Source organism: Alligator mississippiensis, chromosome 2 (assembly GCF_030867095.1).
Source record: "Alligator mississippiensis isolate rAllMis1 chromosome 2, rAllMis1, whole genome shotgun sequence".
NCBI classification, from domain to species: Eukaryota; Metazoa; Chordata; order Crocodylia; family Alligatoridae; genus Alligator; species Alligator mississippiensis.
Window position 1 is genome coordinate 146,488,434 of NC_081825.1, and position 15,420 is coordinate 146,503,853.

The 15,420-nt window shown below is 42.5% G+C and overlaps 1 protein-coding gene across 7 annotated transcripts in view; it reads right to left on the reverse strand.

The window, feature by feature from the left end:
- Positions 1 to 15,420, reverse strand: part of LIN54 (lin-54 DREAM MuvB core complex component) — a 72,660-nt gene that overhangs the window by 8,566 nt on the left and 48,674 nt on the right. For all 7 annotated transcript variants that reach the window (XM_059722236.1, XM_019483940.2, XM_059722235.1 and 4 more), the window contains 5 exons: positions 6,538 to 6,754; positions 5,274 to 5,347; positions 4,875 to 5,072; positions 3,493 to 3,584; positions 1,994 to 2,065 (listed from right to left, as the gene is read on the reverse strand). In XM_059722236.1, the coding sequence (XP_059578219.1) occupies positions 1,994 to 2,065; positions 3,493 to 3,584; positions 4,875 to 5,072; positions 5,274 to 5,347; positions 6,538 to 6,754 (653 nt within the window). The remainder of the gene's footprint in view (positions 1 to 1,993; positions 2,066 to 3,492; positions 3,585 to 4,874; positions 5,073 to 5,273; positions 5,348 to 6,537; positions 6,755 to 15,420) is intronic.

Genomic DNA, 15,420 nt, shown 5'->3' on the forward strand with positions numbered 1-15,420 from the left:
TTGGGACCCAATCCCAGAGTGTGGAGGGTTGGAGGGGGCGGTACTGAGCCCTCAGGACCCAATCCCAGCATATGGGGCAAAGAGAGGGTGGTGATGGGCCCTAGAGCCCAATTTGGCTTATGGACTAGCGTCATGTCACTCATCTGGGTGTACAGGACCAGAAGGTGTAGGTAGACATCTTGAGCAGCACATAATACTTGCATAATTACATTTTTCTACAACTTTATTAAAAGAGTGGTTTTCTGTTTTAATATTAATAGCTTTGTGACCAACTCTACCGACGGTGTCAGGCAAGTCCTTTAGCCTCTCTGTAACTATATTTTCCAGATATAACTTGCCCATCTTATTAGTAAAATTTGTCGAAATCACTCTGTTGCAAGCAGGAACAAGTACTACTGGTACAAATGGCTGCTTCACTAGTGCAAGACAACAACTCATAGTGCACCAGTGCTTGGCCATTGACGGCTATAACTGGAGCAAATTAAGAGATGAACGGGGCCCAAGTTAATTTCTGTACAGTACACTGAAGATGACTTTTTTTTTTAATTTAGCACAGTGCATCATTTTCTCCCCTTTAGAATTCACTGGCTATTTTGGGAACAACAAAACCCTCGTTTTCCATGCATCTAGGCAGACATTTGGTGCTGAATGTTATGAAATATCTGATGGGGAACTAAATATCTTCTAGTGCAGTGAAGAAATTCTAAGAAAGGAATGAGTGTGAACATCAATATTATGATGATGACATACTAAATTAAAAATAATCTCAAGGTGACAAAGAAGGGACAGGTATGTTAACTGGGGCTCAAGTTTCTATCTTATTGCCTCCTCTGTCAGTACACTTTGGCCCTCTCTACATGTGCAGGTCTAAAGGCTCAATGAGATCTAATGTGCGATTCACACAATTGCACCTCCTGCCATGTCACATGTGCATGGCAGGAGGCATGATTGTGGGATTGCACATTAGATCCCATTGCACCTTATTCCTGGTGCAAGGGGAGACCAATCCTAGGCTCCCCTTCACTGACAAGAAGCAGGCTCCCGCAGTTGGATCCCAGTTGAGGGGCTCCCAACTGCAAGGGAATGCCATGTACCTCCGGGACTGGAGGGTCACTGCTGCAGCCATCTCCCTGCCCTGGGGATGTGAGAAGCCCCCAAGCCCTGGGAATCGTAGCAAATTAAAGCTCAATAACAACCAGCTATAAAGTCAGTACATATTTTCAAGGTCTGACTTTATGGCTGGCTGGAGCTTTTTATTGTGCGATAGCTACTTTGCACGTGTAGCTGGTTTCCAGGTAGTTGCACAATTAACCAGTTAATTGTGCAATACCTGCAATGTGTAGAGGGGGCCTTTGATCTCTTGATCATCCAAGTTGTAAGAAGGCCCAGAATAAATGCCTCCTTGTGAGGTCTTTTACTTCGTATCTGTTGGAAAGTTAAGACATCACTCCACCTAAACATAACCACCTACTTATACAGACACTAACACAGGCTTTATATCAGACCCTAGCCCACTGTATGGGAGAAACTTCACAACAACATTAGAAATTAAACATTTTAAAGGCCTTGTCCATACTAGACTACTTTATTTAAACCTCCCACTGCTGATACCACAGACAACTCCACTAGTGGCAGTAGTGATGGGAACTGTAGTGCTGACAAAGATCATCACTGGCACTTCTGCATCACATGGTTCAAATGCCAACATCCAGCCCAGCCCAACACACCCACCATTGTGACTTAAAAAACAAGGTGGAAATTAAAAACAACACTAGGGCAGTGTCAGCAAATTTAAAGGACAATGCAACATTTCCACTTGATTGAGTTATGGATGAACTGAAATCCTAAATTGGAATTCTTTATATATAAAAAAGAGGCCTCACAGTCTAGTATTACTTTAAGATTTCTCTGTCATTTTTTGTGCATGTGTGCACACACTACATATGTATATAAAATGCTGAAGATTTTATCAGAGTATTTCAGTTATACTCACAGTTTCAAACACAGTGACTTTGTACAATTGCATGGCTTTCTGGGACGATTTGCAGATTCAGATGGAATGATTCTGGAAAAGAACCAACAAATTACAAGTTTCTTTTTCTGTATTTTAAGTTCAAGTTAACTGCTGTTAATAGAACAGTAATTAAGTGAAATCCTATAAGCCAAGCTATACTTTTTCCCTCCGATATGCTTTCATAATATTTGTCAAAGATTAAGAAACACAGCTATTATGGGAAGGATACCCTGTGAATCAAGAAAGAAAGGGGCTATTTGCCAAAGATCTGGCTGGACACTGGAATAGAATGGGAACTGAAAGCCAAAGAGAACAGCCTAGGAGCAGAATAGTTTACCATCCTGCATCTGTTATGTTGCATAAAGGCCTCTCTCAGCAGGGACTATACAGGGAATGGAAAGGGCTTCATGATACTGCTGTTGTGCATCTGAACAAGCCCCACAGAGTATAGAGATAAATGCAAATGGTGCCTCTCTCCAAACATATTTTAGCAAAAATTAAGAAAGAAACAACAAAAAACAGTTCTAGGGAGACCAACAAGAATCTGAGCAAAGAGCAAGCAGGGCAGAAACTGTATCATGTAGTTTAAAGAACCCCTTCTTTGACAGAGGCCAGCTTTACCTATCCCAGAAACCTAGGAGTTCTTCTTATAGTAATCTGATCTGCAAGCTGCACCATAACCATATTTAGTGCCCCCTTCATATAACATATCTCCAGAAGATTAAAAGAACATGTTATAGGAACGTTTTCTATATGAATTTGGGATTAGTTCAGAAAATAGTCCCCTATCAGCAATAAACAAACCAATACATTTAAATGCAAGCCTTTCAAGAAAGGAAAAACTCAACAGGACTGGGCAGGGTTCTCCCTCTACCTGGGAGGAGTGATTGTGGGGAGCAATGTTGTTTTTAAACATGTCCACCTTGACTGGCTTAATTTTCAAGGTAATGCATCAATGTTATCAAGGGCAGAAGGCTGGACAGGTCAGCACCTTACAAAATAACTCAGTCATAAGCTTCCATAGGTAAACAGGCTACTCCATCAGATGCTATGTACTAGTTATAGACACCTACATATTTACGTGGATTTTGGCAAGTTCTAAATAACCAACTGTTTTACCAGATTTAAATGCACCATGAGGAGTCCGTGACTGGGGCTCCTGGGTACTACTAAACTACAAATATTGAATAATAATGGGCCAGTTCTCTGCTCAAATACCCACTATAGGATATTGCAACAACAAAAAAAAGAAAAGGTTTAAGTCAAAGAAAGGTGTTCCTTATTCCAAAAAACACAGCAACAGTAGGCCACCCACCCACCCTGCTGTCCCCCCCCACTTCCCCTATCAGTAACTCTGGAAACAAGGATTAGTCTGTCCCACATAAATGTACCAAAACCATACCAACATTTTGGGCAAGACTGCAGCAAGTTTTTGTCCATTTGTTTTAAGCCAGTTCAAGTCTCTTCTATACACTCACCCATTGAATGGCAGCCTTGCTTGAGTCTGGATACTAGATGTCCCAGTAAAACCAGTGTTACTTGCTATAGACACATATGATGACTGCTGTAGCTAACAAAATCAAAAGTAAATTATTTACAATATTCTGTACACATTTTTACAGTTTCACGCATTGGACTTTGCAATATACTTTATTAGCCTCCCTTATGCTGTTTTGTAAACTATATATTCTTCTAGTCCCAATTTTGAGACTGGTTTGAATTATTCACAACTCACAAGACTAACAGTAGTCTTAGGACTACACTGCAAAAAAGGAGGTTGGAACTTTAGGTTCAAAGTTGCAGGTTTAATATTTATAAACTACTGATTCTTACATAATACCTTCACTATGAAGGATGCTAAAATGCTTTGCCTATAGTTGATATGCAAATTATCTACAGGAATATGTACACAGGTGAAACGCAAGTGGAAGTCTGGAGCCTAAAAATAGGCCTAACCTCTTCTATCATGGTCCAAGGTCAGTTAAAAATCAACTTTAATGAGACTAAGAAAATGCAACCAATTTGCGTTGGTTGTGTTATTTGGTATTTCCCTGCATGCTCTGTTATGCCAGTGCTTATCAGTTCTAGGCTGAGATTAGCTAGGTGCAAAAATATGGAGGAGCAAAGTCTATTGCCATGGCCTTTTTAATTTTTTCACAGGAAAAAAGTGCTAAGAGTACATTAATTCACAAGAGTTTCCACATGACTGCTTTCCCTTTCATACGTGTGAGCGTGCATGTGCGTCCCATTCTCAGGCCACACTTTGCTAAGATCTCACAACTTAGCAACTTCTATTCAAGTATTTGAATGAAACAGTAACAGTCTCTGAAGAGCTCAGCAGACAATAGTTCCCTGTGAACACAATGGCAGCAGTCAGTGTCCTGTGCACTCCTAAAAATGTGAGCACTTTATTTTGATGCCAAAACAAGGAGGGGCTCAAAGTTGGGCTCCACCTCTGGATGTAGAGTGCTTTTGAAAACCTGGACTACTGTCTTTTCCACTGCTTATTTGAACCAAAGCTGGCCTGTCCCCATGTCATTTTCCTCTTAGAATACAAATGAAATAGTAGTGTGCAAATGCCTTCTCCAACTGTAAAATGTAGACCATTAGGGCAGAAACTGTAAAACAAGATGCCTATCAACAACATGCAGGCCCCAAATACATTGCTGGACTTTAAAAATGTTAAACTATGAACTGAATTTCTATTTCTTTTTATCCTAATATTCGATCAAGTTTTGCAATAAGTAATTGCATCAATTCAAATGCCTAAACCACAAGTGGAGATTCAAGGCAGCAGGTTTTTACAAATGACACTACCATCTCCAGCTCCTTTTGTAATAGTCACATGCCAACAACATACCTGAGTAACATACTGGGCTGGAAGAACAGCATAGCCTACATTTCCTGTGCCAGGTGCTGGTGCCAAAACAGTACCCGGAGGGAGGTTAGTGAGGTTTGGTTGTATTTGTGGCAGTGGAGTGGCTGGCATAATAAGTCTTTGTTGGGGCTGACTAGTGGTAACAATCTGTGAAGATGGGTTGATTGGTTTGGGCACCACCTGGAAAGATACAAAATCCTTATGACATCTTCAGCATATGGTTCTTTACCTTGTAAATGTGGTGTTTTTTTTAAATTCATTTTGAAGACAAGCGTCTGTGCAGAAGAGTGTAAAAATCATTCTTTATTTCCACAACTAGATTTTTTTCATCTGCTCACTAGCTGAAATGATCCAAGAACAGAGAGATCACATTGCACTCACCTGTTTGACAGTCTGTGCTGGTACTATTGGGACAGACATCCGCACTGGGGTTGCATTTACCACCACTGGCTTGGCTGTTTAAAACAAATAAACAAACAAACACAAAACAAAATCAGTAAGTCATGTAATCACATGCCATCTGCACATTTAACAACAGGTCTCTTCCATTTAATTCTGTAGCACTTCCACATACCTAAAATAAAAAAAAATACTACCTTTGTGCAATGTGATAGATTTATTGCTTGGGTTTGGTTTTTTAGAATTGTATTTGGGTTCTTCACTTTATTTTATTCCATTTTATATGCTGTTACATTTTAGCTGTACATAAATCAATCCCATTTTTAATTAAGTTAATGCAAATCAGTTTTCTTCTTTAGATTTCTTTGAAAATGGTCCAAATGTCATTTTCAAAACACATGACTACAATAAGCTACGGGTAGATGCTTCTTAGACCTCTCTTACTTCGACCCCAGCTCTTAAAACACTTGACACCCATGAAAAGTACTACAGACAGTTACTCAAGTGCTCAACCAGACAAAATTTTGGCTAAAGCTGTTTTCAGCAAAACCCAATTTTGATGTTTTATTTTTACTTTAAACAAAACATCCTAGATAGCTTCTAACTTTGATATCCAACTTATTCCTTTCGTGCTTTCAATTTATGTCAACATAATGTATTTACTGTACTAAACATGCAGGGTTACCATCAGTACAGCGCATAAATATAAAAAATATTGGTCTTAGTCAGCTGATGTGTACAACTCTCCTTGCTATTATTGGGGAAGTCACATTTTCATTCACTTCTGTCCATTCTATCACCACTACAGTACACAGTAAAAATGGCAGATCTCACTTTGAGATCCTTTGATAAAGCTAAAGTGCTGAACAAACATTAACTCAATAATCCTCAACAATCCAGTCAGATATACGCAGACAGTTTTATTTTGATATAGAGAGAGTAAATGACTCGTCACAAATCAAGCAGCAGGTAAAGTGATGGATATTCTCTCCTGGGAATAAATGTTCCCTATTGACTGAGCAATGAGATGGCAGAGCATTTCAAAACACAACCCTGAAGAAGGGCAATGGATATGTAACATCCCAAACCCAAGGCGTATGGAATTAAATTTGCCCAGCTGGCAATTGCCAAAGACTAGAACAGGGGTGTCAAATTGGATCACCCCACCAGGCCAGATCTGCACTGTAAGGAGCCTTGTAAACATAAAACCAAATAAATAAAATGCCATATTGATGACACCACTGACCTTGCTGAAGAGACTGCGTGTTGGTACTGGGATTTTGACTGGCTGACTGAGTTGAACTGTTGGCTGTTGTGGCAGTGACAAGCCTGACATAATGGAATTTGCTTCCAGGTACCTGAATCTGTTGAACATTGGGTGCCGTTGCCAAGGGAATGATGGTCTTAAATTGAGAAGTACCCACTCCTCCTACAGTGATGGTCTGCACTGTTGATTTCACAGCCTATTATATAACATAGATAGCATGGAGTCATTTATAAAGTTATAATGAAACTATAATGGCAATTTCATTATTTCTATTCCTTGATTTACTGAGCGATTCATTAATTCTCACAATACTCATGAAGAAAAGGTCAGTATCAGCATCCCTGGTTTGCAGATGAAGACAATATAGCATAAAAAGGTTAAGTGCTAAGGCCATGAATGGAGTCAGCAGTAGAGCAAAAGGGAACTTGGGTCTATCCTCAGAGTCCCTTATGCCAGACTCCCAAATAAACTCATAAGCAAAGTACCTGACCCCCAATTGAGAATCCCTGCCAAAAACAAAGCTCATTGTAGGAAACGCAAGATCTTTTGCTTTATTTACATTCAAAATCATGGGGAATAGAGGGAGACAAATCAATTTTGCACCTCATTTTTAGAAATCTGTGGTAGGGGTGCACCAATAGAGATTTTTGGGGCCGATACTGATAGCTGATTTTTAAAGAGGTGTATCAGCCGACATTGATCCAATTTCCGATACCAGCCTGGCAGCTGGTAAGTCTGGTGTGGTGGAAGGGGAGTAGGGAGGGAAGGGGTGTAGGGGGGCAGATCAAGGCCCCCACAGTGAGGGAGAAGTGGGGCTGGGGCAGGGGCAAACACAGAAGGAACCACAGCTAGTCTCGGGGGCACAGAGGAGGGGGCTGGGAGCAGCTCTTGCCACTGTGTGCCGCTGTTCCAGGAGCCGTTGGTCTGGCGCTTGCCTACTGGTCCAGCAGTTCCTACTGCTTGTCCTGGAGGGCATGGGGGGGGGGGGGGGGGAGGAAGGGTGCCCCCAGATCTGTGGGGCAGGGCAGGGTGAGCTGGGAAGAGCCCCATGCAGCTCAAGCCTGCACTGCCCCGTGCAGATTTGGGACAACACCCCTCCCCCACAACCCTCCAGACAAGCAGCAGAAACAGCAGTGGGAGCCGCTGGATCAGCAGCTCCTGGACAAGTGACACATAGCAGCAGGAGCCACTCACCTCTTCCCCACACCCCCTGGATGAGCTGTGGCTCCATCCCATGCCCGCCCCAGCTGGGCAGTGCTTTCCCCAGGCCCTGCCCCAGCCCCAGTCCTTCTTCACTGCAGGGGCCTTGATCTGTCCCCTGACACCCCTTCCCTCCCTCCACACCAGACTTACCAGCTGCACACTGCTCTCCAAGCTGCCAGGCTGTGCTCCTCACTGCCTACGTGCTGCACTGCGGCTGCACACATGCATGGGCATTTATCAGCCAATTATTGGCCACATCAGGCTAGTTTCCAATATGATCAATTTTCTTTACATCTGTGCTGATCTGATATCGGACTGATGTATTGGTGCACCTCTACTATGTGGGATTGGGTGTCCCCAGCTGTTGCAGAGTTGAGTGGTAGTGACAGTGCATCTGTTAAGATGTCCTGTTCTACAGCCCACAAGAAACCATCCATCTGTCAGTATGTAGCCTTGAAATTGAAATGGAATGGAGGTTGTGACACTTGTGTGGGGAGGAAGAGAGCGTGGGTTGGCTGACAAGGGGAAGTAACAGGAATGACTGAGAATATGGCAAAAAATTAACTCAAGAAAAATCACTGGCCAAAGCCACAGCAACGAACATCTAGAAAGGAGAGAAGAGAGAAAGGATTTGGTACATAATGTGACATCTCAGAGGACAACAGTGTATTTAGAACATAAGATTTTAATTTCTAGGTCTTCCCAATCTACAGACAGAGAGAGATCAAGTGTTTATTTTCCGGACACATTTACTACTCATTTGTCTTTGTCCCATGACTGCTCACAACCTTACCATCCTTCTCATTTCTCATGCCCCAAACTTTATTTTTCTTCTCTCCTCACATCTCAGCTTTTACAAATCAAACAAACAACTTAGTTTCTTTCCAGTTAGTCACATTTATAAAAAGCTGTCCTACTTTACTTTTTAAAATCAACCCCACTGCAAAACTTAATTTGTACCATAAATCCCTCCCTCCCTTCCAGTTTCTCCCCTCTTCTTCTACGTATTTAATTTTCAGCAGCTAGTTTTTGAACAGGAGTGTAGATCTACTTCTTTTCTACTGAAAGAATAAACCTACTTATCTTTATTTCTTTTAAACAATTTCATTGACGATATTTTTAAAAACATTTACATACTACAATGTCCGTGGTCAGATACATCAACATCTGTAACCATAGTTATAGCAGAAGTACTGTTACCACAGAGAGAACAATGTGGACAAAGCGTTTCTTTCCTTCTTTAATGACTGACCCATGTCACAGACAACTGGAGGAGTTACAAAATTTAAACAACTCTGTTTAAAGGGCCAGGGCCTGCTGAGGTCAATGGAAACCTCATGTCACTTCAAAGAGCTTTGGACCAGGCCACACATTTTAATATTTAGTTATGGTTGTCTTGTTGCTTGTGTAAAAAGATTTTTAAAAGGGTACAAGATTTAAAAAAAAAAAAATTAAATCTAGATTATATTTAAGCCCTTAAATCACAGTTCAAATTCTTAAAATATAAATGTAATGGTAAGAGAAGATAGTCAAGATAAAGCTGTTATTGGTACTGTATTTGTGAATACAACAATGTGCCTACAACAAGTGTCCCAATCTGACCTGTCACCACAAACCCCTCTCACAAGCCCACAACTTTCATTCCTAGAAGCCAAGCCTGTAAAATATTAACATTATTGCAAAATACAAACATGTAAGATTACAGAAGATGGACATTATTACAGCTGTGACTTGGGTAAAGCCTTCTATATTCCCTTATAAAAATAAGGCCATAATATTTTCTAATTTAGCTCATGAGAATCAAATTCTTCAACTATGTACAGTCATGGCTTTCTAAAAAATCAGCATTAAAAAGTAATTCACTTATAGCTGGAGCTCTGAGTAACTGCCTCTGCAGATCCTGCCCTTGATAACATATACTTTAGTGTTGCAGGCCCTAGAAAAGCCTGAAAAATAGTAACATATTTACCCAAAGCCAAGACAACCCTGAATTTAAGACACCCTCCCCAATAATTAGATTCCATACATGGAAAATTTATAAATTTGTTATAAATTTTCCATGTAACATTTTCTAATCATTGGAGAACAGTCTTAAATTCGTCTCTACCACCACTGCTGTTGGGAAAGCAGTGGTAGGGGAGCAGGCAGTGGGGGAAAATGGAAAGTAGGCAGGTGGTAGGGGGCTGTGAGGGGACAGGTGGTACAAAGCAAGCAGCTCTGCCCCCTTATCCCTGCCACACCCCACTTATCCCCACCTTGTGCCTCCCTTCCCTATGCTCTGCAGCCCTGCCCTGCTCTATGCCCTGTAGCCCTGTTGTCTTCTCCCCCACACTGCTTCCGTGCCCCCTACTGCAGCCTCAGTCCCACACCTTCTCTCACCCCACAGCCTCTGCCCCCTGCTGCCTCTTTCTACTTACCCTTGCTTCTGCACCAGCAGCCTGTCCCTGCTCCAGCCTGGGACATGGAGTATAGAGCACAACCCCAGCCAACCCCACAGCAGTGGTGTGGAACCAGCACTGCCGACACAGGGCCAGGTTGGGGCTATGCTCCATGCTCCTGCCTGAAGTGGAACAAAGCCTGCCAGTACTGGAGCAAGGGTAAAAGGGAGGAGGGATCAGGGAAGATCAGAGGGGAAGGGAGAAATGGGGAAAGAGGAGATGGGGAAGGGGCTTGAGGCTATGGGTGGGGGAGTCAGGGGGCATAGAGGCAGTAGGACAGAAAACAGGACCCTCTGATCAAGGATCAGAGCCAAACCCACAGCAGCTGCCTGCCTCCCAGCTGCCTCATGCTTGATTCCAAGATAAAGTTTTTCCCTCCCTATGTTAAATGGGCAGTGGGGAAACAAACCTCATCTTGGAATAGAATAAATACGGTAACTGTCAGCACTGCACAAATCAGACATTATACATCAAACTATTCAGTGTGATGATGATGACAATGACAGTAAAGACCTGCAGACTTAGCTGCCTCAAATTCTTTTCCTACTGCTATCAGCACCCTTTTTGATTGCTCAGGGGGCAAGATGCAGAGGCATGCACTCTCAAGAATGAATTGCCTCTCTTCAAAGGCAATTATCAGAGACCAGAATGGTTTAGTCCCAACAAAAACCAAGTCGACAGGCAGGATCTGACCTCGCAATGAGCATCACAGACAGACCCTTGATCATGTCAGGATAAGGGTCAAGGGCAATCAGCAAGTCATTCTTTCCCACTTTAATCCTAGGACTAAAAACTGTCAAACCTCAATACATTTTATGTGGTGCAATACCTTGTGTTCCTTCCAAAAAGGTTGTCCGCATATCAGGCTATGATTCACTCTCTAAGCTCTTATTGACATAATATCCTGCAGCATACATTTTACACATTCATCTTCTGGTTTTGGACAGTTAAAATCCTGGAGAAGTTCAAAAGCTAGGTGGGTTGAGTGCATTGGTATTTCCACCACTGTGGCAATCATATTAACTGCTACAAAATGAAGAGTGGAGATCCTATAATTATTATAAAAAGGGATTTATACTAGTAGGGATGAAATTCTGTAGCCATTATGAAAGCACAGATTATTCACAAAAAAATCATCACAAACTCCAATTGAGCTAGAGTTCAACTACCATCTAGAGCCATATTTATTAATGATCAGATCATTATATACAAGTCAAGCTATTCTGTTTCCATAACAAAACAAAATCAGCTTGGTCAGTTACTCAGACAGGAGTTGGCAACCTATGGCCTGCAAGCCAAATCTAACCTGCACAGAGATTTTATCTGACCCACCAAGCATGTCAAAAAATGACAGTCACAGAAATTTATATTTCGTGCTATTAGTTAAATTTTGTGCAAGAATGTGCCACCAAAGATTATAGGAAAGTGTGAAGGAAGGGACCTCATGAGATCACTTAGTCCATCTCCAGCTCAAGGCAGGATCCTTTCTGACTAAATCACTTCAGACAACTGTCTGTCCAACCTGCTCTTGAAAGCTTCCAATGATGGAGATTCCGTAGTTTTTCTAGTCAGCTTGTTCCAAAGCTTGACCCCCCTCAGGTCAGAAAGTTCCTCCTAATTTCCAAACAAAATTTCTTCTGCTGCAGTCACTCGAGTCCATTGCTCTTAGCCCTGTCCCCAATAACTACACAGAAAAGGCTAATCTCCACCCTTTCTACAATCACCCTTCAGGTATTTGAAAACTATCAAATCACCCCTCAGGACTTCTCTTCTCTAGACTAAATAATTTATATGTAGCTGCTTGCTTTCAGTCTTCCCTGAAGTCATGTTACCCAGACCTCTAATTATTTTTGTTGCCCTCCACTGGATTCTGTCCCAGACTTTCTTGAAGTGTGGGACCCAAAACAGGACAGTACATCAGGTGAGGCCTCACCAGTACAAAATAGTGTGAAAGAATCACTTCCTTTGATTTTTAAGATGAAGATTTTTTTTTCGCAAGAAGAGTGCACTGTTGGGTTCATATTCAGCTTATGGCCCACTGTAATCCCAGGTCCTTCTCTGCAGTATTGCAGTTTAGCCAGTCATTCCTCAGTCTACATTTGTGCATGCAATTATTGCAATTATCTAGTGGGAAAATATCTAATAACTGCCAGGTCTGGCCTACCTGAGGACCAAGCTGTGTTAATTCAACTCCTAATGAAAGATTGCCGATTCCTGACTCGGACTACTGATGTTCTGTGTGCACTAGAGGTCAATCCTATACAGCATATGGGTACATTATGCTGTTCTTTTTCATAAATGCCTTTCATCTTGTAGCTTTGTTAAAGGGAAAGAGATGAGCTCCCCCATCTGGGATGCTCCTAAGCAATGTATTTCGTTTAAGTTGGCGATCAAGTCTATTGCTAAACCTAATGCAAAAGGTGGAGATATCCAAGTACATGATGAAGTAGAATTTGTCATTTTAGCAAGACAGAGTTAAAAAGACAGGCTTATAAGCAAAATGAAAAGAAAGTGGAAGCACCAAAGTGAAAGCACCTAGTATCACCCTACAAAGGTTTTGACACAAGTTTGGTAACACAGGGCAGCTACATATAAGCATCCTGCTGGGACAGAGAGTTCAACAATCCCTCCAAAATATAAGAAATTGAAGCCAATACTAGACTTTAAGAAGGCCTTTGACACCGTCTCTCACCCCATCCTCTTCAATAAATTAAGCAACTGTGGCATTGATGCCTACACAGTTGGATGGGTAAAAAAATTGGCTGATGGGGCGCACCCAGAGTGTAGTGGCAGATAGGTTGTATTCAACCTGGCGAGATGTGAGCAGTGGCGTACCCCAGGGCTCAGTCCTCAGGCCCGCACTGTTTACCAACTTCATCAGCGACTTGGACTAGGGGGTGGAAAGCACGCTGTCCAAGTTTGCTGATGACACTAAGATGTGGGGTGAGGTGAACACGCTTGAAGGGAGAGAGAGGCTGCAACTAGATTTAGACAGACTACAAAAGTGGGCAGATGAGAATAGGATGGGGTTCAACATAGACAAATGCAGGGTGCTGCACCTTGGGAGAAGGAATCCACAGCATACATACAGGCTAGGGAGTTCCCTTCTTGAAGGCACAGAGGCGGAAAGGGATCTTGGAGTCATTACTGACTCCAAGATGAACATGAGCCTCTAATGCCAGACCGCAGCCAGCAAGGCCAGCCATATCTTGTCATGCATCCAAAAGTGCATCTCAAGCCGGTCCAGAGAGGTGATACTCCCCCTCTATGCGTCTTTGGTGAGGCCGCAGTTGGAGTACTGCGTCCAGTACTGGGCGCCACACTTCAAAAAGGGATGTGGCCAGCCTGGAGAGGGTTCAGAGGAGGGCCACCCGCTTGATGAGAGGGCAGTAGGACAGGACCTACAAGGAGAGACTGAAGGACCTGAACCTGTTCAGCTTCAGCAAGAGGAGGCTGAGGGGGGACCTGATGGCTGCTTACAAACTCAAAAATCGGGGAGATCAACAGCAAATAGGTACAGCCCTTTTCTCCCCAGCACCACCTGGGGTGACAAGGAACAATGGTCATAAGCTGATGGAGAATAGGTTTAGGTTAGAGATCAGAAGGCAGTATTTTATAGTTAGGGTGGCCAAAATCTGGAACCAACTTCCCAGGGAAGTGGTCCTCGCCCCTACTTTGGGCAAATTCAAGAGGAGGTTGGATGATCTCCTGCCTGGGGTCTTGTGAACCCAGCATTCATTCCTGCCTGTGGCAGGGGGTCAGGCTAGATGATCTGTTCAGGTCCTTCCTGATCCTAGCTACTATGAAACTATACGATTACCATATTTACTTGAATATAAGACAACCCACAATAATTAGATTCTATATATAAAAAATTACAGACATCATAATTTTCTAGGTATAGAATCTAATTATTAGAGGTTTGCCTTGAATTTGTTCCCCTCCCACTGCTACTGCAGGGAAAATGAATCTGGGGGTCAGGGAGCCCCCCCTTGTACTATGCCCTGACAACTTCTTCCATTTGCAGCCTTCCCCCCTCCCCCATTACCGTCAGACCCTGCTCTGCCTGAGCATGTGGAAGTGAGGAGCAAATTTAAAAACTAACCTTGAAATAAACATACCTGTAGTAATTTGTACATAGTATCTATAGTCTTAGTTCATCCAGAATTGACCTTCTGCAAGTTTGAAACTGCTGCAAGTTTTAGCATAAGTAATCCATAAACACACATCTAAGCAGCAATTTTATACCCATTTATAGATAGTACAAACTATGTATGATATTAGTCCAAAGCAAAAAAGGCTCATTATTTAGTATACAGTTCACTGGGCTGAAGAGGGTCAGCAGAATCAACAGCATTTCAAGCCATAGTGACACCAGGTCAGCACTGCTCAGTATGTGTGTACACTCCAAATACTCCCACAAAGGATCCATGTGTTAGTTAGCCCCTCACTCATGACTGGAACTGGGTGTTCTTGTCATGAGTCCTGGGATCCTCCAAATATTTATATGCAGAAGAAGCGCAGAACAATGTGGTCTGGCTTCACCTTGTGGAGGGTGGGGCCACACTATTCATATACAATTAGAAGGGGTGAAAGAGAGATTCTGGGGTGAACTGTTTGGGGCCCCGACTGGTGATGTTTGCCAGACATTTAAAGCTAGTGAAGAAACAGAAATCATTGGAAGTGGGAAAGGAAGTAAGGTGCAGCTGAACTGTGGGACTGAAAAGAAAGTTGAAACAGTCTATGTAGCGGCTCACCATAACTTTTAAGAATTAGTGCTGAGGGGAACTATGCTCAGTGAGCACTACCATGCATCTTATTCAGATGGATTGCATTTGGTAAAACAAGGGTGGTAATACTACATGATTGAATCTGAATGATTGAATTCTGCTTAATCGATAGGTTTCAGAACTGATTTAGCTAATTTGACCTGGAACATGAAATGGAAGAAAGAAAAAAAAAGAAACAAGGATGCTCAAGACTTTTCGGCTAGAGGAAGGCCAGACTAGGGGGCATCTGAACCCCAAGGCCTCTGGGCTTGGGACTTACATGTAGGATGCCTGCTATGGACTTGGGAGCATCTGAAGCCCCAGGCTGAAGAGTCTGGGAGGGTAGGATATTTGTTGGTGGTAGTGCCACAGACTTGAATGAGTGAGCTCAGCTCAGTCAACAGAATTCAGAACTGATTTGGCTAATTTGGCCCGAGACAAAAATCAACACA